General features: G+C 50.4%; 1 protein-coding gene across 2 annotated transcripts in view; it reads right to left on the bottom strand.

The window, feature by feature from the left end:
* The window catches only part of LOC144594876 (1,5-anhydro-D-fructose reductase), a 44,736-nt gene that overhangs the window by 785 nt on the left and 18,729 nt on the right, over positions 1–25,222 (bottom strand). For both annotated transcript variants that reach the window (XM_078401796.1, XM_078401797.1), the window contains 6 exons: positions 19,455–19,532; positions 15,762–15,878; positions 7,270–7,382; positions 4,348–4,435; positions 3,168–3,251; positions 1,533–1,615 (listed from right to left, as the gene is read on the bottom strand). In XM_078401796.1, the coding sequence (XP_078257922.1) occupies positions 1,533–1,615; positions 3,168–3,251; positions 4,348–4,435; positions 7,270–7,382; positions 15,762–15,878; positions 19,455–19,532 (563 nt within the window). The remainder of the gene's footprint in view (positions 1–1,532; positions 1,616–3,167; positions 3,252–4,347; positions 4,436–7,269; positions 7,383–15,761; positions 15,879–19,454; positions 19,533–25,222) is intronic.

Genomic DNA, 25,222 nt, shown 5'->3' with positions numbered 1-25,222 from the left:
CTGAGTTAGACCAGCATTTTGTGTCTATCTTTGGTTTAAACCAGCATCTGCAGTTCCTTCATACAGATACTGTGTGCAATTTTGGTCTTATGTGGATTCTATACATTTGCCAGCATGGTTGGTCTGTCGAATAAGAGATTGATAACTCAGCGGGTCAGGCAACACCTCTGGAGAGAAGAGATTGTGTCGGCTCACTCTTTATTCTCTCATGTTTAGGAGATCTTATTGAAATGTACAAAATTCTTAGCGGGCTTAATACAGTAGTTTAGAACCAGGGTCATGGTCTCAGAATAAGTGGATCTGCCATTCACAACTGAATTGAGAAGGAAGTCCTTCACTCAAAGGAGTGATTTATCTTTGACCATTCACTGCCCTCTGGTGCAGAGAATTTAAGTCAACAATGGTACTAAAACCATTGATTCCAGATTCCTGAAACTTAAATGAATCAGAGACGTGGGTACATGACAGGAAGCTGTGCCTGAGGTAGATTTGTGCTTCCCGCTCCGATTCCATATATTCCCATGTGGCAACTTGAATAAATATCTTGTACTCAAGTTGTCCTAACCAGCAGTGTTATAGGTCCTGCAAAAACTGCTGAAATCTCAGTGGGTCGGGCTGCATCTGTGGAGGGGACCAGACAGATGGTGTTTTGGGTCTGGACTCAGTCAGATCTGACCTGAAATGTCAAGGATAAAGGATATAATTTATGCTTGAGGGTCAGAGGATGTAGGTGAGGTACAAGTACTTTGCATCTGTATTCACCAAACGGAAAGACATGTAGGACAGTGAGATCAGTGCGGGGTCACCCCGTTTGCAAGGGTACTTTAAGATCATGAGTGGGTCTCACCAAGGTGGATGCCCCCAGGGCCTGATGGGATCTACCTCTGGTTGTTGAGAGGGGCAAGCAAAGGTTTCATTCCATGCAAATTTTAAACTTCACAGTCTAATCCCACTCTCCTTTCAGTGCCTAAACTTTAACAGACCAACCAGTCTAGTCCGACCCTCTCTCATCCCAGTATAATCTTCCTTCATCCCTCACCCCGAGGTGTCGAGGCTCGACGTCGTTGGGACCGGGAACCCGTCTGCAGGCTTGTTGACGTCTGCCTGAAGGCTCGGCACAAGGCATAACCGGGAGGGAGCTGGAGAGGTGGGACGCGAGGAGGGTGACCCAGGGTAATGCCTCCAGTGCCTTCAAGGGAGGCTGCAGGAGATGCCCCGGGGACACACAGATGGCCGGGCGAGGAGAGGAGAGGAGAGGGACGTCGGTTCACAGGAACTGCTCCAGTACATCAAGAGCACAGTCTTTGAACTTTGAATAATGGCGCCAAGCATTGCCGCAGCCGCATGTGTGGTATGTGCAACGTGATTCCACTGTGCAGTTGCACGTGAGAAATAAAGCACTGTTGTCTATTCATTACTATCTTTACTGTTGCACCCAGTATAATCTTTCTCTTCCCATCCCCTGCACCTCCCACTGCTGACCTCTACCTCATCCCACCAACAGGAGAAGAAAAGTCAAGTGCCCAACTTACATCTTCATCTGGCACACCCTCCAGTTCCTGTTTAATCCCAGCAACAACTGAAGATCATCTTCTGTCAACTCAAAGTCAAAAACCTGCAGCCAAACACACAGAGAACATAATGAGCTCCGAGCTGCTGGACAGTGGTAGCTCCACTGATTGTGGTAACTCCACAGACTGCTGGTGCAGTCTGCGTTCACCAACAATCAATCCACTCTTGCCATTTCATACAGTTTATTAAAGTCACAACATGGTGATTCAGTGCATGTTATCTAACCTCTGCTTTGAGGAGGTGATTTTATTTGAATGGGAATTATGAGCCTGACCAGTACATGCAACTATCAGATTGTGAGCTGGTGACTGTTTGAAGTTGTGCATCAAGAAGTGAAATAAGAATTCATTGTTCTTCTGCCAATCACTCCTCAGTGCCCAGGTCCTTTGACCTCCCCATCCCCAGATTCCTTTCCCCGTCCCCTAATTCCACCCACTCCCAGGTATCTCATCCCTACTCCTTCAACCCTCCATCCCTGATTCCACCCACCCTCCCCGTCCCCCAAATCCACTCCCCTTTCCTCCCCTTTGTTCCCCACGTACACCCCATCCATGATTGCAACTGCCCTCACCACCCCAGACACAGCAGCTGCTTGGAGTAAACACTCCGGCCCCACCCAGGATACACATGGCTGAGGAAATGCATTCCCACGGTGAACCCATCAGCACATCTGTCAACCTGCCCACTCAGTCATACCTGCCGTGTACTAAGTGACTGACCAAGTCTCACAAATATTAGTACCACAGCCTTACAGAACCTCGAGAGTTTTAATACAGGTGATCAGACAGGAGCCGAGATGAAATCTACTGATCACAATAAATGTATTAATGCAAAGACCGTGTCAGGTTTCTGGCTGAGTCCCCAGTCAGATGGCTCCATCTGCTATACAAAATCATACTTTATAATCTTGGAGTCATACAGCACTGAAACAGGCCCTTCGGCCCACCTCCTCCATGCTATTCATGATGTCTATCTGCACTATAGACGGTCACGGTGGCGCAGCGGTAGAGTTGGTTCCTTACAACGGATGCAACGCCGGAGACTCGGGTTCGATCCCGACTACGGGTGCTGTCTGTACGGAGTTTGTACATTCTCCCCGTGACCTGCGTGGGTTTTCTCCACGATCTTCGGTTTCCTCCCACATTCCAAAAATGTACAGGTTTTATAGGTTAATTGGCTTGGTAAATGTAAAAATTATCCCTAGTGTGTGTAGGATAGTGTTAATGTGCAGAGATCGCTGGTCGGCGCGGACCCGGTGGGCCGAAGGACCTGTTTCCGCGTTGTATCTCTAAACTAAACTAAAGGTGCCTTTTAAACACTGAAATTGTACCTGTCTCTATCAACTCATCCAGGGTGTGCTCAGAGTGTTTTGTGGTGTACATTCCATCCACGACTGTTAAAAGGCCAAAGTTGTGTCAGGCACAAACTGCTGGTCATTTTGCTGCAAATTGTAGACAAATGCATGAGGTGTTGGTTCATGGGCCTCACCACGTTCCACCGTTTCCATCGAGCGCTTGTAGCCAGCTTCAGCGGCTGCAGACTGACCTGTCACAGATGGAACCACTGAGTGATGGGACAAGTTAGTTTGAATTTACCTCGGTATTCTGGCGAATCCTTTCAGGTGAAACACTCTTTGGAATCGTTGCTATGTTTCGTTGAATATGAAAACGCAGCAATATCTGTTTTGGGGAAAAACACAATTAAAAATTGCATAATGAGGGAACTTTAATCCTGGAAGTCGTTTTAATCTTGACTGAATGTTCGCTTTCCTGGAGAACATACAGCAATTCACAGTAAAGCATGGTAAAAAGCCACATGAAACATGGACCTGTGGCAGCAGATGCTAAGAGTGGCCATGTTCTTTACCACAGCATCATCGAGTATATTCAAGATAGACCCGGCCTCCCAGACTGCCTTGATCCACATTTCACCCACTCCCACAACAGGTCCACAAGAAGTGCCATACCCCTCACTCTACACTCATCAATCTGCACTCATCATTCTACACTCATCACTCTACACTCTGCACTCTGCACTCATCACTCTACACTCATCAATCTGCACTCATCACTCTACACTCATCACTCTACACTCATCAATCTGCACTCATCACTCTACACTCATCACTCTACACTCATCACTCTGCACTCATCACTCTACACTCATCCCTAGAATATCTGGATAATAAGGACACCGACATCAAACTCCTATTTTTTGGTACAGATAGACACGAAATACAGGCAGCATCTCTGGAGAGAAGGAAAATGGGTGATGTTTTGGGTCGAGGCCCTTCTTCAGACTGAAGAAGGGTTTCGACCCGAAACGTCACCCATACTTTCTCTCCAGAAATGCTGTCTGTCCTACTGAGTTACTACAGCATTTTGCTTACCTTCCGTATAAATCAGTGTCTGCTGTTCCTTCCTACACATCCTATTTATTGGCAATAACTCTGCCTTCAACACCATAATCCCAACCAAACTCGCCTTCAAAATCCTGGATATAAAACTCATAATCTCTCCCTGCGCTGGATCCTCAATTTCCTCACCCATGGACCACAATTGTTAAGAATAGATGACCACACATTTTCACTATAACTGGTGTCCCACAAGGATGCGTTCTCTCTCACCCCTTGTCCACCCCCTGTAACCCCACTACTGTGAGTGTATTGGCTACAAAGTACTGGTTTAATATTAGTTACAAAATACTAGTTACTAAATACTGGTTTACTTTCTAGGTCGAGTAAAGATGTATTTTAATCAGTTCTACATCCCATACCTGGGCTGGGCTCTTGCTGTGCTTGTCCGCAATCATCTTCACCACTGGGTCTCCGAGAAGATCCTTTGGATCGGCAGAGTCATTCAAGCTGGAAGGAAATTATTTGTAGATCTATCATTACAGTCAACCAGTTTAAAAACAGGCCTTTCATCCCAGCAGATCCACACAGAGGGTGATGGTGGAAGGTTGGTTTTCGGAGTGGAGGCCGATGACTATTGGTTTGCCTCAAGGATCAGTGCAGGCCCATTGCTGTTGGTGCTTTATGTCAAAGATTTGGATGAGAATGTTCAAGGCACAAGTAGTAAGTTTGCAGATTACGCTGATTGGGTGGTGTCGTAAATAGAAATGATGATTGGCAAGAAATTGCAGCAGGATCTTGATCAGCAAGTGGGCAAAGGAAATGCTCAATGGAGTTTAATGCAGATACGTGCGAGGTGTTACATTTTGGGAAGTCAAACCAGCCAAGACCTTCACAGTGAATGGCAGAGCCTTGGGGTGTGTTGTTGAGCAGAGGGATCAAGGGGTGCAGATAGACAGTTCCCGGAAAGTTGCGACACAGGCAGCTAGGATGGTCAAGGCGGCTTCCAGTACAGTTTTTCTTCTAGGTTTTACTGTGAAAGCCACACGACCTGCAGCTTGGCCCGCTATTCAATGTAATTATGGCCGATCTATGGCCTCATCAAACCCCCACACCCTTGATTTGCCCCAAATCCTTTACAAACTTTAAATGCTTCCAATAATCTAGCCCCCACCATTCTCTCCTCAGAGAATGTTAGGGATTCACTGGCGTGCGCAGCAACACATTTATTTGTATCTTGTTTTGTAAACGTCAAAAGTCACTCCTCATCCTCACATTCCATTGAGAATAAAGCCTGCCTCTTCAAACTCTCCTTATGTACTGCACTCCAGGTGAATCTCTTCAACCCTCTGTCGATTGTTATCATTGAACTGCACACAGTATTCCTATCAAATTTTTACACCTAACTTTTATACTCAGTGCCTTCAAACACTTTCGTTACCACATCATTTACTCACGTTGCCATTTTCACTGGGCACAAGGACAAAACCCTTCTGTACATCAATACTCTTCAGGGTCCTCCTCCTTAATGTATCCTTATCCCCTGCATTTGACCTCCCTCCTAAACCGCATCACCATGTTGTTAGCAGAGTAGCTGCTCCACGATGAACCCAATCACCACTCCGGTTGCTCACAGGTAATGTCATTTTACCCAAAGAACACGATGGGCACATCAGTTAAAGTTCTCCTGCCATCTGTCACCATATGTTTGATATTTAGAAAAATCACTTTCGTGAGTAAACTGATATTTTGAAATCTTCTGCAAATCCTTTGGGACAGAGTCACATCAACACAAATCATCAAATAGAACTTCAGCCACAGGCTAAATTCCAGCTGGGAAGCTGGCAACATTGGCACTACATCTCAGACTCCACAACTGCACGAGTTGAGCACGATTTTCTGCCACCCTCGGTTCCAGAGCCTTTCTGGATTATCAATTTTTCTCGACCAACAGAGATAATGAAACGATACCCCACCCCAGGCCGGCTAATGAAACCCCCCCCGTGTCCCCAAAGCACCATGGAGTGCCGGGAAATTTAAAAAACAAATATAAAACGAGAACTGAATGTGAATGGAATGAGCTGCTGACCCACCCCCGGTCTCCCCGGCCCCAACCCCGGTCTCCCCGGCCCCACCCCCGGTCTCCCCGGCCCCACCCCCGGTCTCCCCGGCCCCACCCCCGGTCTCCCCGGCCCCACCCCCGGTCTCCCCGGCCCCACCCCCGGTCTCCCCGGCCCCACCCCCGGTCTCCCCGGCCCCACCCCCGGTCTCCCCGGCCACACTCCCGACTCACCCCACTCAGACCCCACTCCCAACTCACAAGGTGCATCAGTGAGCCCATCTCCACCGGTTCCCACGGCTGTTGTTGAGGCTCATGTTGCAGCCCCTGGGGACAGCGTTCTTCGGTAGGTGCCTGCACATCCTCTCCCCCTCACCCCCCCCTCCTCCTGCCCTTGAGTTGCCGACATATTCCACTTTGGAAGTGACAGCAGGTGAGAGGGGAGGGAGCCCGCGGTGGCTGAGCGTGTTCTGCCGGGGGGGGGGGGGGGGGACAATGAAGACTACGCCGTGGTGCAGACCAGTGGCACCGACGCCTCGGTTTAAAATGAAACGGCACAAAGTGCTGGAGTAACTCAGCCGATGAATCAGTGTGAGGAAGGGTCCTGATGTCATCTGTCCCTGTTCTCCAGAGATCCTGAGCCGCTGAATTACTCAGCACTTTGTGTGCTTTTGGTGGGTGAAGAAGGGCTTGCTGGTGCAGACCAGCGCCTAGTGTTGAAGATGAGCTCGCTGGTGCACCATGCGAGTCGGGAGTGGGGTCGGAGGCCGGGACTCAGAGAGGGCTGGGGAGACAGTAGACGATCAGTGCAGAAGGAGGCCATTCGGCCCTTGGAGCCAACACCGCCATTCACTGTGATCATGGCTGATCATTCTCAATCAGTACCCCGTTCCTGCCTTCTCCCCATATCCCTTGACTCCGCTATCATTAAGAGCTCTATCCAACTTTCTCTTGAAAGCATCCAGATAATCGGCTTCCACTGCCTTCAGAGGCCGAGAATTCCACAGCTTCACAACTCTCTGGGTGAAGAAGAGTCTTTGTGAAACAGGAGGGAAGATGGAGAGCATCGTTGGTTCATTCACCAGACGGACACGACAGGAAAGAGCGCTCGCCACTCGCAACGCCACCTGTGGCCGCTCATGGAACTTCAACTGAGCTCTGGTGATTTTGTCAGTGTTATAATGGTGGGCAGACCATCAGTTGCTGGGAATTTGGTGTTCAACCTGTTTGGAATTGTGAAAGGACAATGCAAGAAGTAAGGCTCTCACTGCCACATTGCACTCACAAGGCCAGACTGCGGCCGGGAGATCCAAGCGGGCTGTATGCTGTCAACGCAATGTTTCTTGACGTGCAGAATTCCACCAGCTCGGGTTGTGTCAGGTATGGGTGAAGTTCCACCTGCAATTAGGAAGGAAGGAAGGAAGGAAGCCATTAAATAAGCCATGGGACAGCTGGCCTTGCTCATAATCAGTTCTCCTCCTCCTTAGATAGACTCAAAAAGCTGGAGTAACTCAGCAGCTCAGGCAGCATCTCTGGAGTAGGTGGCGTTTCAGGTCGAGACCCTTCTTCAGCGGGTTGAGGTCTGAAGAATGGTCTCGACCCAAAACGTCACCTATTCCTTTTCTCCAGAGATGCTGCCTGTCCCGCTGAGTTACACCAGCATTTTGTGGCTATCTTCAGTGTAAACCAGCATCTGCAGTTCCTTCCTCCACACCTCCTCCTCCTTACTTGCGTTGTAGAAACATAGAAACATAGAAAATAGGTGCATGAGGAGGCCATTCGGCCCTTCGAGCCAACACCGCCATTCATTGTGATCATGGCTGATCGTCCACAATCAATAACCCGTGCCTGCCTTCTCCCCATATCCCTTGATTCCACTAGCCCCTAGAGTTCTATCTAACTCTCTCTTAAATCCATCCAGTGATTTGGCCTCCACTGCCCTCTGTGGCAGATAATTCCACAAATTCACAACTCTCTGGGTGAAAAAGTTGCTTCTCACCTCAGTTTTAAATGGCCTCCCCTTTATTCTAAGATTGTAGTTCTCCCTTTATCTCCTATTCCTGTACTTGAGTCTAAATCAAATTGCTTGATTTACTCCCATCTGTAATTTCTCAAGCAGAGGTGAATCACCAAGCATTAGCTGTGTGCCTGGGCATAAACTCTGTCACTGTGGGGCAGTTATTACATGCAGGTCAGGAAAGATGCCGTTTAAGCTGTAAGAAAGAGTATAGAAAAGATTTACAAGGATGTTGCTCGACTTGAGCAACTGTGTCAAAAGGAGAGTTGGGCAGGCTAAGACTTTACTTTTTGGAGGATAGGAAACAGAGGTGAATGCAGTCTTTTACAAGGCATCAAAACTAGAGGGCATAAGTTTAAGGTGAGAGGGGAAAGATTTAAAAGGATCCTGATGGGAACATTTTCACACAGAGAGTAATTGCAGAGTATATGGAGCAAGCCAAAGGAAGTTGTTGAAGTATCTACAATAACAAAATGTAAAAGAAATTTGGACAGGTACACATGGATAGAAAAGGTTTAGAGGGATATGGGACTTAGAACATAGAGTCATAGAGTCAGGTATCACAAAATGCTGGAGTAACTCAGCGGGTCAGGCAGCATCTCAGGAGAGAAGGAATGGGCGACGTTTCGGGTCGAGACCCTTCTTCAGACATACAAGTCTCCTTACGAGTCATAGAGTCATAGAGTGATACAGTGTGGAAACAGGCCCTTCTGCCCAACTTGCCCACACTGGCCAACATGCCCCAGCTACACTAGTCCCACCTGCCTGCGCTTGGTCCATAACCCTCCAAACCTGTCCTATCCATGTACCTGTCCAACTATTTCTTAAATGTTGGGATAGTCCCAGCCTCAACTGGCAGCTTGTTCTATACACCCACCAGCTTTTGTGTGAAAAAGTTATCACTCAGATTCCTATTAAATCTTTTCCCCTTCACCTTGAACCTCTGTCCACTGGTCCTCCATTCCCCTACTCTGGGTCCAAATAGAAACTTGGTCCAAAATATCCGTGATGATCTTAGTGCCACGTTAAACTAATCTCCTATGACTACATATGATCTATATCCTCCATTCCCTGCAAATCCATAGGCCTGTTTAAAAGCATCTTAAATGCCACTATTGTATCTGCGTCCACATTTAGACAATAGACAATAGGTGCAGGAGTAGGCCAATCGGCCCTTCGAGCCAGCACCGCCATTCAATGTGATCATGGCTGATCATTCACAATCAGTACCCCGTTCCTGGCCTCCCCCCATCTCCCCATACCCCCTGACTCAGCTATCATTAAGAACTCTATCTAACTCTCTCTTGAAAGCATCCAGAGAATTGGCCTCCACTGCCTTCTGAGGCTGAGAATTCCACAGATTTACAACTCTCTCAGTGAAAAAGTTTTTCCTCATCTCCGTTCTAAAGTTTTCCTCATCTCCCTTATTCTTAAACTGTGGCCCCTGGTTCTGGACTCCCCCAACATCGGGAACATGTTTCCTGCCTCTAGCATGTCCAATCCCTTAATAATCTTGTATGTTTCAATAAGATCCCCTCTCATCCTTCTAAATTCCAGCGTATACAAGCCTAGTCGCTCCAGTCTTTCAACATACGACAGGAATTAACCTAGTGAACCTACGCTGCACTCCCTCAATAGCAAGAATGTCCTTCCTCAAATTTGGAGACCAAAATTGCATACAGTACTCCAGGTTTGGTCTCACTAGGGCCCTGTACAACTGCAGAAGGACCTCTTTGGTTCTATACTCAACTCCTCTTGTCATGAAGGCCAACATACCATTAGCTTTCTTCACTGCCTGCTGTACCTGCATGCTTACTTTCAGTGACTGATGCACTAGGACACCCAGATCTCTTTGTACATCCCCTTTTCCTAACTTGACACCAATCAGACAATAATCTGCCTTCCTGTTCTTACCACCAAGTGGTAACCTCACATTTATCCACATTAAACTGCATCTGCCATGCATCCGCCCACTCACACAACCTGTCCAAGTCACCCTGCAACCTCATAGCATCTTCCTCACAGTTCACACTGCCACCCAGCTTTGTGTCATCAGCAAATTTGCTAATGTTACTTTTAATCCCTTCATCTAAGTCATTAATGTATATTGTAAATAGCTGCGGTCCCAGCACCGAGCCTTGCGGTACCCCACTCGTCACTGCCTGCCATTCTGAAAGAGACCCATTAATCTCTACTCTTTGTTTCCTGTCTGCCAACCAATTTTCTATCCATGTCAGTACCCTACCCCCAATACCATGTGCTCTGATTTTGCCCACTAATTTCCTATGTGGGACCTTATCAAAGGCTTTCTGAAAGTCCAGGTACACCACATCCACTGGCACTCCCTTGTCCATTTTCCTAGTTACACCCTTAAAAAATGCCAGAAGATTAGTCAAGCATGATTTCCCCTTCGTAAATCCATGCTGACTCGGAACGATCCTGTTACTGCTATCCAAATGTTCCGCAATTTCTTCTTTTATAATTAATAATAATAATAATAATACATTTTATTTATATAGCGCTTTTCATATACTCAAAGATGCTTTACAGAGATTTTGAGAACATAGGGGAAATGAATAAATAGATAAATAAGTAAATAAATAAATGAACAGAGAAAGGAGACAGAAGGTGAGGTGACCTTCAGTGGTTGAAGGCAGTACTGAACAGGTGAGACTTCAGCGATGTTTTGAATGTGGTGAGTGTGGGGGAGTCTCTAATGGTTTGGGGTAGTGCGTTCCATAGGGTGGGAGCAGCGATGGAGAAAGCCCTGTCCCCCCAGGATCTGAGTTTAGTCCGGATGTGGGGGGATAGGAGATTGGCAGCGGCAGAGCGGAGGGTGCAGGTGGGAGTGTGCCTGTGGAGGAGGTCGGTCAGGTAGGATGGGGCCAGGTTATGGAGGGCTTTGTAGGTTATGAGGAGGATTTTGTACTGGATTCTCTGGGGGATGGGGAGCCAGTGGAGTTTATAAAGGACGGGGGTGATATGGTCACGGATCGAGGTGTGTGTGAGTAGACGGGCAGCGGAGTTTTGAATGTATTGAAGTTTATTGATGATTTTTGAGGGTGCGCCATAGAGGAGGCTGTTGCAGTAGTCCAGACGGGAGGTGATGAAGGCGTGGATGAGGGTTTCTGCAGCTGTGGAGGAGAGGGATGGACGGAGACGGGCAATGTTTTTGAGGTGGAAGAAGGCTGTCTTTGTGATGTGTTTGATGTGTTTGTCGAAGGAGAGGGTTTGATCAAGGATGATTCCAAGATTCCGGATGTGAGGTGAGGTGGATACTGGGAGACCATCAATGTTGAGGATGAAGTTTTGGGTGGATTTGGTGAGCATTTTTGGACCAATGATGATGATTTCAGATTTGTTGCAATTGAGTTTGAGGAAGTTTGATTGAAGCCAAGATTTTATTTCAGTAATGCAGTTTGTCAGTGTAGAGTGTGTGGTGGAGGAGATTGACTTGGTGGAGATGAGGAGCTGGATATCATCGGCGAAGCAGTGGAAGTTGAGACCATGACGGCGGATTAATTGACCAAGGGGGAACAGGTAGAGGATGAAAAGGAGGGGGCCAAGGACTGAGCCTTGGGGGACACCTTGGGGGAGGGGAGCGGTGGGGGATTTACAGTTGTTAATGGAGATGAACTGGTGTCTGTCAGAGAGGTAAGATTTGAACCAGGATAGGGCTGTGCCAGTGATGTTAAGGGAGGTTTCAAGTCGGGTGAGGAGAATGGAGTGATTTATGGTGTCAAAGGCGGCGCTGAGGTCAAGTAGGATGAGGATGTTGAGGTTGCCAGCGTCGGAGGAGAGGAGAATGTCGTTTGTGATTTTGAGGAGCGCAGTTTCAGTACAGTGGTTTGAGCGGAATCCGGATTGGAAAGTTTCATACAGGTTATTGGTAGAGAGGTGGTATTTGAGTTGGGAAGCTACAGCACGTTCCAAAACTTTGGACAGAAGGGGTAGGTTGGAGATTGGTCTGAAGTTGTTTGGGGTGTCAGGGTTTAGACCAGGTTTTTTCAGAATGGGGGTGACAGCAGCGATTTTGAGGGATGGCGGGACGATGCCAGTGGACAGGGAGGAGTTTATTGTTGCAGTGATAAGTGGAGAGAGAGCAGGAAGGCAGGCCTTGACAAACTGGAGGGGATGGGGTCCAGAGAGCAGGTGGCAGTTTTTATTCCTGTGAAGAGGTCAGAGAGGTCGGTGGTGGAGATTGGGGAGAACTGAGGCAGGGGCTGACAGGATAAGGGGGGGCAGGTGGTTTGAGTGGGAGCAGGTGCGTTGGTGGTTAAGGTGCTGTAGATGTTGTCTATTTTGCTTTGGAAGAATGAAAGGAAAGTGGTGCATTTGTCAACTGTGAATGATTGGGAGATGGTGTCCAGGGGGCTGAGGAGTTTGTTTATTGTAGAGAAGAGTGTTTTTGGGTTTCCGGAGCCAGAGTGAATTATTTGAGAGTAGTAGGTGGAGTGGGCGCGGGAGAGGGCATCTTTATAGTGCTGTATGTGGTCTTTGTAGGCTTGGGAGTGAATTGTGAGACCTGTTTTGTTGCGGAGTCTTTCAAGTTGGCGGGCATGAGTTTTCATCACGCGGAGTTCAGGGGTAAACCAGGGAGCAGAGTGGGTGAAGGAAACTGTTTTGGTTTTTATAGGTGCAAGTTGGTCGAGGCAGGAGGAGAGAGTGTGGTTGTAGTAGTCAGTGAGGTCAGAGGGGCTGTGGAGGTCAACGAAGGGAGAGGCGGACATTATTTCAGAGAGGGAGGATGAGAGCGAGGTAGGTGAAACAGAGTTCAGCTTGCGGAAGTTTATTTTGCGTTTTTGCTTTGGAGCTGGGGTGGGAATGTTGACAGACATGGTGATGGCTAAGTGATCAGAGAGGGTGGGGTCGGAGCCAGAGAGGTGATGTAGATTTAGTCCAGTGGAGCAGACAAGGTCCAGAATGTGCCCACGGTTATGGGTGGGAAAATTGACGTGTTGAGTGAGGTTAAAGCAGTTGAGTATTTCAGTGAAGTCAGCGGTTATTGTGGAGTCAGTGGAGTCCATGTGGATGTTGAAATCACCGAGGAGGAGGATTGAGGGGGAGAGAGAACAGAACTGGGTCAGAAAGTCAGAGAAGTCAGAAAGGAATGATGGGTGTGGTTTGGGAGGGCGGTAGACAACTGCCATGACTAATTTTGTGTGGCCAGAGAGTTTGAAAGCCAGGTGTTCAAATGACGGAGCAGATGAGATGGAGATGAGGTTGATCTTGAAGTCCTGTCGGTGAATTACGGCAATCCCACCACCTCGGCCTTCCGAGCGTGGTTTATTGATGTAGGAGTATCCGTTGGGTGTAGTGAGGTTGAGTGAGAGGTAATCCAGAGGTTGTTGCCAGGTTTCTGTCAGACTCCAGCACCTTCCCCACCACTGATGACAGACAAACTGGTCTATAATTTCCCGTTATCTCTCTCCCTCCTTTCCTAAAAAATTGGGATAACATTAGCTACCCTCCAATCCACAGAACTGATCCTGAATCTATAGAACATTGGAAAATGATCACCAATGCGTCCACAATTTCTAGAGCCACTTCCTTAAGTACCCTGGGATGCAGACCATCAGGCCCTGGGGATTTATCAGCCTTCAGTCCCATCAGTCTACCCGCACAATCTCTTTAAATTTTGCCTCTGTCACCTTAAAGCTATGCCCTTAAGTCTTTGACACTGATGAGATGTATAGATAGGGTAGACAATCAGAACGTTTTTCTCAGGGAACATTTTTCTCAGGGTGGAAGTGTTTTAATGGTACTTTTGTTACCACTTCCAGGAAGCTATAGACTTGGACCCCAAGATCCCTCGGTTATGAGTTTTGCCAATAAGGTCAAGTGGGACGAGCTTGTTGGGGTATCTTGGGCGTCAGTCACGGATGAGTTGGGTCTAAGGGTCTATTTCCTTACTATATGACTCTCTGCACACTCCAGTTACTGTTTGTCATCTACATCAATGATTTGGATGAGAACACACAGGGCAAGATTAGCAAATTTGCAGATTATACTAAAGTGTGTGGTTTTGCAGATAATGAAGATGGTTGTGAAAGATTACAGCAGGATCTGGATCAATTGGCCAGGTGGGCTGAGGAATGGTTGATGGAGTTTAGTGCAGAAAAATGTGAAGTGTTGCATTTTGGGAAGTCTAACATGGGCAAGACTTACACAGTGAATGGCAGGGCTCTGGGGAGTGTTGTAGACCAGAGGGACCTATGAGTACAGGTGCATGGCTCCCTGAAGGTGGAGTCACAGGTAGATCGGGTGGTCAAAAAGGCTTTTGGCTTTCTGGCCTTCATCAGCCAGAGTATTGAGTATAGAAGTTGAGAACTTATGTTGCAGTTGTATAAGGTGTTGGTGAGGTCGCATTTAGAGTACTGTATTGTGTTCAGTTCTGGGCACCGTGTTATAGGAAAGATGTTGTCAAGACTCAGGTTCGATCCTGACTACGGGTGCTGCACTGTAAGGAGTTTGTACGTTCTCCCTGTGACCTGCGTGGGTTTTCTCCGAGATCTTCGGTTTCCTCCCACACTCCAAAGACGTACAGGTATGTAGGTTAATTGACTGGGTAAATGTAAAAAATTGTCCCTAGTGGGTGTAGGATAGTGTTAATGTGCGGGGATCGCTGGGCGGCGCGGACTTGGTGGGCCGAAAAGGCCTGTTTCCGCGCTGTATATATATGATATGATGATATGATAAGCTGGAAAGGCTACAGAGAGGTTTTACGAGGATGTTGCCAGGACTAGAGGGCAGACCTGTAGGCAGAGGTTGAGGAGGCTGGGTATCTATTCCTTGGAGTGCAGGAGGATGAGGGGTGATCTCATAGAGGTGTATAAGATCATTAGAGGAATACATCAGGTAGATAGATGCACAGTCTCTTGCCCAGAGTAGGTGAATCAAGGACCAGAGGACATAGGTTTAAGGGGAAAAGATTTAATAGGAATCTGTGGGGTAACTTTTTCACACAAAGCGCGGTGGATGTATGGAACAAGCTGCCAGAGGAGATAGTTGAGGAAGTGACTATCCCAACGTTTAAGAAGTAGTTGGACAGGTTTGGAGGGATATGGACCAAATGCTGGCAGGTGGGACTAGTGTAGCTGGGACATTGTTCGCCAATGTGGGCAAATTGGGCCGAAGGGCCTGTTTTCGCGCTGTGTCACTCTGTGACTCTATGACACACTCTTGGCTGGAATAGTTTTGTAGGTTAATTGGCTTGGTGTAAGTGTAAATTGTCCCTAGTATGTGTAGGAAAGTGATAATGTGCGGGGATCGCTGGTCGGTGCGGACTCGGTAGTCCTCCGGTAAGGACTCCGCACTGTATCACTAAAATTAAAAACTAAAAAATCTAAAAATGTATAGCAATTATAGAAATGTTTCCACCATCACCATGAACTCTCGCTCCATCAGTTCATTGACAGTAGCTTCACTACGCTCACTGCAAAGATAGAACCATCCATCCTTTTCAAGGGACAACAATCGAGGACAATAAATTCTGGCCTTGCCAGCGATGATCATATCCTAAAAATGACTAATTAAAAAACAAAAAAATGAATGCAGAAATAAACGCAAGAAGTTGCAGGATGGAAATTGCGAGCCGTGCTTAATGGACTTGGTACCAATAGCGTGCAGTCTACTGTACTGACGATATGATGCCACAATTATGTCCATCTGTGCACAAGGCAGAGACAACACAGACATGGACTTGCTGATCAATATTGGGCTTGTGCATTCAATCACAGGGTGATGGCAGTGATCAATACCTGATTCACAGCAGGAAATATCCGGGCTTTTGATAGGAGTCTCTGCAGCTGAGAAATGTTAAAGTTTGAAACGCCAATAGACTTCACCAACCCGTCATCCACCAAGGCTTCCATCGCCTGCTCAGCAAAAGATAAAACATTTCATGACGGACTGAAGCAAATGCATAGAATTATCAAGCAACAGTGAATGGATGCTGATTGCAATAGAACAGGGAGTGATTAGTTAACGCAACTACACAGCAAGTACCTACTCTACCCTACAGATAGATAGGCCTGGCAGCATTTTCATTCTCAAGAAAAGCAGTATGTGACTGTGAGAAGAACCTGTCACGGGTTCTATTCCCATCTGTTTTGGAGGTCTTTGTTGGGAGAGGCCTTCCAGTTTGCATGGTCTCACTCCGACAGTGCAGGTGGCCAAGGACAGGCAGATCAGTCTGGGAAAGGGATGGGATTTCAATTGGTCAGCAACCAAGTGCTCCAGCGAGCCCTGGCTCACAGCATGTGTTCAGTGAAAGTGTTACCTTGGTCTATGCTTAGTCTCATCAATGGAGAGGAGCCCACATCGCGAACACTGAATGTCATTGAAAAGATTGGAGGAGGAAGTAAAATGTTGCGTCTGAAGAAGGGTACTGACACGAAACATGGTCTGGCCATATCCCTCCACAGATGATACTAGGCCTGCGATGATGTCAGGCCTGCGATGATGTCAGGCCTGCGATGATGTCAGGCCTGCGATGATGTCAGGCCTGCGATGATGTCAGGCCTGTGATGATGTCAGGCCTGCCATGATGTCAGGCCTGTGATGATGTCAGGCCTGTGATGATGTCAGGCCTGTTGATTTTTTTCACGTTGCTTTTGCTCAAGATTCCAGCAGATGCTGTCTTTTGTTTCTCCATCTGCCTGCAGTTTATCTCCAGTTTCTCCAATTATCTTGGTTCTACCTGTCCAGGTCCTGGAGATTTATCCACCTTCATACGTTTTACGTCCAGCACCACCTCTACTGCAATGTGGACTATCCCCCATTACCTTACCCTAGTCTTCATGTCTGCTTTCGTGGTAAAAACACAGGAGAAATATTCACTGAGGACTATACCCTGCAGCTCCACAGATAGATGTTCACGTTGGAGCCTTATTCTCTCCATCGATACTCTGAATATACATATAAAATCTCTTTGGATTGTCCGTAATCTTCTCTGCCAATAAGATATGGTAAAGGAAGATCCTAAGGTATTCTCCAAGTATATTAAGATCAAAAGGATAACTTGGGAGAGAATAGGTATATTTTAGGATAAATGTGGTCAGCTGTGTGTGGAGTCACAAGAGATGGGCAAGGAATTAAATGACTTCTTCCCACCTGCATTTACTGCGGAGAAAGTCATGAGGCAAAGGAATTAAGGAAAATTAATAGCGGTGCATTAAAACATAACCACATTATAAAAGGGGAGGTGCTTAAGGCATGTTAAAGTGGATAGATTTTAAGGCATGTTAAGGTGGATAGATCTTAAGGCATGTTAAGGTGGATAGATCTTAAGGCATGTTAAGGTGGATAGATCTTAAGGCATGTTAAAGTGGATAGATCTTAAGGCATGTTAAGGTGGATAGATCTTAAGGCATGTTAAAGTGGATAGATCTTAAGGCATGTTAAGGTGGATAGATCTTAAGGCATGTTAAAGTGGATAGATCTCCGGGGCCTGTTCAGGTGTATCCAAAGACATTGAAGGGAGCTGGGTAGAAATTGCCCTGGCAGAGATATTTACACTGCCTTTAGGCATGGGTGAGGTTCCAGAGGACTGAAGGTAGCTTAAGGAATGGGTGACGTTTCGGGTTGAGACCCTTCTGAAGGGTCTCGACCCGAAACGTCACCCATTCCTTCTCTCCCGAGATGCTGCCTGACCTGCTGAGTTACTCCAGCATTTTGTGAATAAATCGATTTGTACCAGCATCTGCAGTTATTTTCTTATACTGAAGGTAGCTAATGCCTTTATTTTAAAAAGGCTGCAAGGACAAGCCACAACAATGGGCGTAGCGGTAGAGTTGCTGCCTTACAGCAAATACAGCGAATGCAGCACCGCAGACCCGGGTTCCATCCCGTCTGTACGGAGTTTGTACGTTCTCCCCGTGCCTTGCGTGGGTTTTCTCTGAGATCTTCGGTTTCCTTCCACACTCCAAAGACGTACAGATATGTAGGTTAATTGGCTTGGTAAATGTAAAAATTGTCCCTAGTGTGTGTAGGATAGTGTTAATGTGCGGGGATCGCTGGGCGGCGCGGACTCGGTGGGCCGAAGGGCCTGTTTCCGCGCTGTATCTCGAAACTAAAAACGAAATGGGCCAGTGTAACTAACAGCAGTGGTGGGAAAGCATCTGGGCAGGATTGTGTGTGACAGTATATACCTAATTATGGATACACCATGGCTTTGTGCATGAGACATTGTATCTCACAGATTTGATTGAGTTTATTGAAGTGGCGAACAGAACATCAAACATCGAACAGACCAGTACAAGACCAGCCCCCTCGGCTCACAATGCCTGTGCTGAACATGATGCTACACCAAATCTTATCTGCCTACACATAATTCATAACCCTTCATTCCTTGCGTATCCATGTGCCTATCTAAAAGTCTCTTAAATAGTTTAGTTTATTGTCACGTGTACCGAGGTACCTTGATAAGTGTTTGTTGCGTGCTAACAAATCAGCGGAAAGACAATGCATGATTACAATCAAACCATCCATGATGTACAGATACCTGATAAAGAGAATAACGTTTAGTGCAAGATAAAGTCCAGTAAAGTCCGATCAAAGATCGTCTGAGGGTCTCCAATGAGGCAGATAGAAGCTCAGGACTGCTCAAAAGTTGTTGGAAGGATGATTCAGTTGCCTGATAACAGCTGGGAAGAAACTGTCCCTGAATCTGGAGGTGTGCGTCTCTACACTTCTGTGCCTCTTGCGTGATGGGAGGGGGGGGGGGGGGGGGAGTGGAAGTGGCCGGGGTGCAGCTAATCCTTGATTAGATCCTTATATCTATCTGCCAGGAGAAGTAGTTGAGGCAGGTACAATAACTATATTTAAAAGTAATTTGGACAGCTGAATGTGTCAGCAGGTATTTAATATAGAAATGCAGGGTAAAGCCTGGCAGGCAGGATTAATGTAAATCCCGAGTATTTTTTAAATATATTAAGAGCACATGGGTAATTGGGGAAAGAGTGGAATGTTAGGGACTGAAGGGACAATCCATGCTTCGAGCCACCATCTCTTTTCATAATTTTGGAAAATCAAATACTGAAGCGAAAGGTTTATGTGGTGGGCATGTAGATCAAGCTGCCAGTGGTTGTGGCTGAGGCACGTATCAATAAAGCATTTAAAAGACATTTGGACAGGTACAAGGATAGGAAAGGTTGAAAGGGATATGGGCCAAATGCATAAAAATTGAACTACTTGATGTGCAACTTGGTCAGCATGGGCAGGTGGGCTGAAGGGCCAGTTTTCAAGCTGTGTGACTTTGTGACTTTCATTGCAAGTTAATGTTCTTTTTATCCCCTCGCTCCCTCCATTTCACCTGACATTTTCAGTCTGGTTATCACTTCAGCAATGTTGCCTGGCGAGTATTTTCAACTTTTATTCTTATGACATAATTCTACGAGGACAGGAGAAGCTGACCCGTGTCAAGTATTCACCTCTGACACCAAGATACTCACCTTCCAGGTGTCCACATAGTCAACCTCGCTCACCAGCACGCTGCCCTCACGTCTTGGCAACAGCTCACCAGGGACGTTCTGTTCAACAGAAAGTTACCAGTGACATCCAGAACAAATAGAGTGGCCTGACCCGCCCCGCACTGCAAGTGAACCACAGCTGACCCGCCCCGCACTGCGAGTGAACCACAGCTGATGGCCCCGCACTACGAGTGAACCACAGCTGATGGCCCCGCACTGCGAGTGAACCACAGCTGACCCGCCCCGCACTGCGAGTGAACCACAGCTGATGGCCCCGCACTGCGAGTGAACCACAGCTGATGGCCCCGCACTGCGAGTGAACCACAGCTGATGGCCCCGCACTGCGAGTGAACCACAGCTGACCCGCCCCGCACTGCGAGTGAACCACAGCTGATGGCCCCGCACTGCGAGTGAACCACAGCTGATGGCCCCGCACTGCGAGTGAACCACAGCTGATGGCCCCGCACTGCGAGTGAACCACAGCTGGTGGCCCCGCACTGCGAGTGAACCACAGCTGACCCGCCCCGCACTGCGAGTGAACCACAGCTGATGGCCCCGCACTGCGAGTGAACCACAGCTGATGGCCCCGCACTGCGAGTGAACCACAGCTGGTGGCCCCGCACTGCGAGTGAACCACAGCTGACCCGCCCCGCACTGCGAGTGAACCACAGCTGGTGGCCCCGCACTGCGAGTGAACCACAGCTGATGGCCCCGCACTGCGAGTGAACCACAGCTGACCCGCCCCGCACTGCGAGTGAACCACAGCTGATGGCCCCGCACTGCGAGTGAACCACAGCTGATGGCCCCGCACTGCGAGTGAACCACAGCTGACCCGCCCCGCACTGCGAGTGAACCACAGCTGGTGGACCCGCACTGCGAGTGAACCACAGCTGATGGCCCCGCACTGCGAGTGAACCACAGCTGACCCGCCCCGCACTGCGAGTGAACCACAGCTGATGGCCCCGCACTGCGAGTGAACGACAGCTGACCCGCCCCGCACTGCGAGTGAACCACAGCTCATGGCCCCGCACTGCGAGTGAACCACAGCTGATGGCCCCGCACTGCGAGTGAACCACAGCTGACCCGCCCCGCACTGCGAGTGAACCACAGCTGGTGGACCCGCACTGCGAGTGAACCACAGCTGATGGCCCCGCACTGCGAGTGAACCACAGCTGATGGCCCCGCACTGCGAGTGAACCACAGCTGACCCGCCCCGCACTGCGAGTGAACCACAGCTGATGGCCCCGCACTGCGAGTGAACCACAGCTGATGGCCCCGCACTGCGAGTGAACCACAGCTGATGGCCCCGCACTGCGAGTGAACCACAGCTGACCCGCCCCGCACTGCGAGTGAACCACAGCTGATGGCCCCGCACTGCGAGTGAACCACAGCTGATGGCCCCGCACTGCGAGTGAACCACAGCTGATGGCCCCGCACTGCGAGTGAACCACAGCTGGTGGCCCCGCACTGCGAGTGAACCACAGCTGACCTGCCCCGCACTGCGAGTGAACCACAGCTGATGGCCCCGCACTGCGAATGAACCACAGCTGATGGCCCCGCACTGCGAGTGAACCACAGCTGATGGCCCCGCACTGCGAGTGAACCACAGTTGATGGCCCCGCACTGCGAGTGAACCACAGCTGATGGCCCCGCACTGCGAGTGAACCACAGCTGGTGGCCCCGCACTGCGAGTGAACCACAGCTGACCCGCCCCGCACTGCGAGTGAACCACAGCTGGTGGCCCCGCACTGCGAGTGAACCACAGCTGATGGCCCCGCACTGCGAGTGAACCACAGCTGACCCGCCCCGCACTGCGAGTGAACCACAGCTGATGGCCCCGCACTGCGAGTGAACCACAGCTGACCCGCCCCGCACTGCGAGTGAACCACAGCTCATGGCCCCGCACTGCGAGTGAACCACAGCTGATGGCCCCGCACTGCGAGTGAACCACAGCTGACCCGCCCCGCACTGCGAGTGAACCACAGCTGGTGGACCCGCACTGCGAGTGAACCACAGCTGATGGCCCCGCACTGCGAGTGAACCACAGCTGATGGCCCCGCACTGCGAGTGAACCACAGCTGACCCGCCCCGCACTGCGAGTGAACCACAGCTGATGGCCCCGCACTGCGAGTGAACCACAGCTGATGGCCCCGCACTGCGAGTGAACCACAGCTGATGGCCCCGCACTGCGAGTGAACCACAGCTGACCCGCCCCGCACTGCGAGTGAACCACAGCTGATGGCCCCGCACTGCGAGTGAACCACAGCTGATGGCCCCGCACTGCGAGTGAACCACAGCTGATGGCCCCGCACTGCGAGTGAACCACAGCTGGTGGCCCCGCACTGCGAGTGAACCACAGCTGACCTGCCCCGCACTGCGAGTGAACCACAGCTGATGGCCCCGCACTGCGAATGAACCACAGCTGATGGCCCCGCACTGCGAGTGAACCACAGCTGATGGCCCCGCACTGCGAGTGAACCACAGTTGATGGCCCCGCACTGCGAGTGAACCACAGCTGATGGCCCCGCACTGCGAGTGAACCACAGCTGGTGGCCCCGCACTGCGAGTGAACCACAGCTGACCCGCCCCGCACTGCGAGTGAACCACAGCTGGTGGCCCCGCACTGCGAGTGAACCACAGCTGATGGCCCCGCACTGCGAGTGAACCACAGCTGACCCGCCCCGCACTGCGAGTGAACCACAGCTGATGGCCCCGCACTGCGAGTGAACCACAGCTGACCCGCCCCGCACTGCGAGTGAACCACAGCTGGTGGACCCGCACTGCGAGTGAACCACAGCTGATGGCCCCGCACTGCGAGTGAACCACAGCTGACCCGCCCCGCACTGCGAGTGAACCACAGCTGATGGCCCCGCACTGCGAGTGAACCACAGCTGACCCGCCCCGCACTGCGAGTGAACCACAGCTGATGGCCCCGCACTGCGAGTGAACCACAGCTGATGGCCCCGCACTGCGAGTGAACCACAGCTGACCCGCCCCGCACTGCGAGTGAACCACAGCTGGTGGACCCGCACTGCGAGTGAACCACAGCTGATGACCCCGCACTGCGAGTGAACCACAGCTGATGGCCCCGCACTGCGAGTGAACCACAGCTGATGGCCCCGCACTGCGAGTGAACCACAGCTGACCCGCCCCGCACTGCGAGTGAACCACAGCTGCTGGCCCCGCACTGCGAGTGAACCACAGCTGATGGCCCCGCACTGCGAGTGAACCACAGCTGATGGCCCCGCACTGCGAGTGAACCACAGCTGATGGCCCCGCACTGCGAGTGAACCACAGCTGGTGGCTCCGCACTGCGAGTGAACCACAGCTGATGGCCCCGCACTGCGAGTGAACCACAGCTGATGGCCCTGCACTGCGAGTGAACCACAGCTGACCCGCCCCGCACTGCGAGTGAACCACAGCTGATGGCCCCGCACTGCGAGTGAACCACAGCTGAAGGCCCCGCACTGCGAGTGAACCACAGCTGATGGCCCCGCACTGCGAGTGAACCACAGCTGATGGCCCCGCACTGCGAGTGAACCACAGCTGATGGCCCCGCACTGCGAGTGAACCACAGCTGATGGCCCCGCACTGCGAGTGAACCACAGCTGATGGCCCTGCACTGCGAGTGAACCACAGCTGATGGCCCCGCACTGCGAGTGAACCACAGCTGATGGCCCCGCACTGCGAGTGAACCACAGCTGATGGCCCCGCACTGCGAGTGAACCACAGCTGATGGCCTCACATGCATTATCCATTCTGACCCCCCCGACCCCCTCCCCAAATGGAACAGCAGGAGTTCTCCAGGTATCCCACCGCCCTCTGTGTCCAACACATGATCCTCTGCTATTTCCGTCTACTCCAACACTTCCACTTACAATAATATCATAGACACATAGAAAATAGGTGCAGGAGGAGGCCATTTGGCCCTTCGAGCCAGCACCGCCATTCTTTGTGATCATGGCTGATCATCCACTATCAGTAACCCGTGCCTGCCTTCTCGCCATATCCCTTGATTCCACTAGCTCTATCTAACTCTTTTTTAAATTCATCCAATGAATTGGCTTCCACTGCCCTCTGTGGCAGAGAATTCCACAAATTCACAACTCTCTGGATGAAAAAGTTTCTTCTCACCTCAGTTTTAAATGGACTCCCCTTCATTCTTAGACTGTGTCCCCTAGTTCTGGACTCCCCCAACATTGGGAACATTTTTCCTGCATCTAGCTTGTCCAGTCCTTTTATAATTTTATATGTCTCTATAAGATCCCCTCTCATCCTTCTAAACCCCAGTAAATACAAGCCTAGTCTTTCCAATCTTTCCTCATATGACAGTCCCGCCATCCCAGGGATTAACCTCGTGAACCTACGCTGCACTGCCTCAATAGCAAGGACGTCCTTCCTCAAATTAGGAGACCAAAACTGCACACAATACTCCAGATGTGGTCTCACCAGGGCCCTATACAACCGCAGAAGGACTTCTTTGCTCCTGTACTCAAATCCTCTCATTATGAGGGCCAAGATTCCATTAGCTTTCTTCACTGCCTGCTGTACCTGCACGCTTACTTTCAGTGACTGGTGTACAAGGACACCTTCCCTCTACCCCACTTTCTGCTTTCCGCACGGACCACTCTGAGACTCCCTGCTCTACACACCCCTCCCCATCCCCAGGCACTTTCCTCCGAAACCACAGGTATAACACCTGTGCCCACACCTCCTCCCTCACCACCACCCAGGGACCTAAACAGCTCTGCAGAATAAACCATGGTTCACCTGCACCTCTTCCAGGCTGGTGTACAGCAATGATGTGGCCTCCACTACACTGGTGAAGCCAAGCACAGACCAGGCAGCCATTCTGCAGTTGCATGGCATTTTTACTCCCGCCCTCACGCCCACATCGGCATGTCTGCTCTCTGCCTTCTCTATTGCTTCAGGCAAGCTGGACATCAAATTGGAAGAACATTTTGTATTCCACTTGAGTCCAATGGTATGAACATTGAATTTTTCTGTGCCCTCTCCCCCACCCCTCCGCCTGCTCTCCCCCACCCCTCTGCTGCTCTCCCCCCACTCTCTCCCCCACCCCTAACCGGCCCTCCGCCTGCTCTCCCCCACCCCTCTGCTACTCTCCCCCCACTCTCTCCCCCACCCCTAACCGGCCCTCCGCCTGCTCTCCCCCACCCCTCTGCTACTCTCCCCCCACTCTCTCCCCCACCCCTAACCGGCCCTCCGCCTGCTCTCCCCCACCCCTCTGCTGCTCTGCCTCCACTCTCTCCCCTCCCCCTAACCGTCCCTCCGCCTGCTCTCCCCCACCTCTCTCTCTCTGCTGCTCTGCCTCCACTCTCTCCCCCACCCCTAACCGTCCCTCCGCCTGCTCTCCCCCACCCTTCTGCTACTCTCCCCCCACTCTCTCCCCCACCCCTAACCGGCCCTCCGCCTGCTCTCCCCCACCTCTCTCTCTCTGCTGCTCTCCCCCCACCCTCTCCCCCACCTCTCTCTCTCTCTCTGCTGCTCTCCCCCCACCCTCTTCCCCACACCTCTCCGGCCCTGCGCCTGCTCTCCCCCATCCTCTGCTGCTCTCCCCCCACCCCTCTGCTGCTCTCCGCCTGCTCTCCCCCACCTCTCTCTCTCTCTGCTGCCCTCCGCCTGCTCTTCCTCACACCTCTCCGGCCCTGCGCCTGCTCTCCTCCCCCCTCTGTGCCTCCACTGTTCTCTCCACACACTCTTGTCCGCTCAGATCCCTTCTCCCTTTGTTC

This window comes from Rhinoraja longicauda, chromosome 6, assembly GCF_053455715.1.
Source record: "Rhinoraja longicauda isolate Sanriku21f chromosome 6, sRhiLon1.1, whole genome shotgun sequence".
In the NCBI taxonomy this organism is placed as follows: Eukaryota; Metazoa; Chordata; class Chondrichthyes; order Rajiformes; family Arhynchobatidae; genus Rhinoraja; species Rhinoraja longicauda.
The sequence above is the reverse complement of the archived record's forward strand: the minus strand, read 5'-3'. Positions and strand labels throughout refer to the sequence as shown.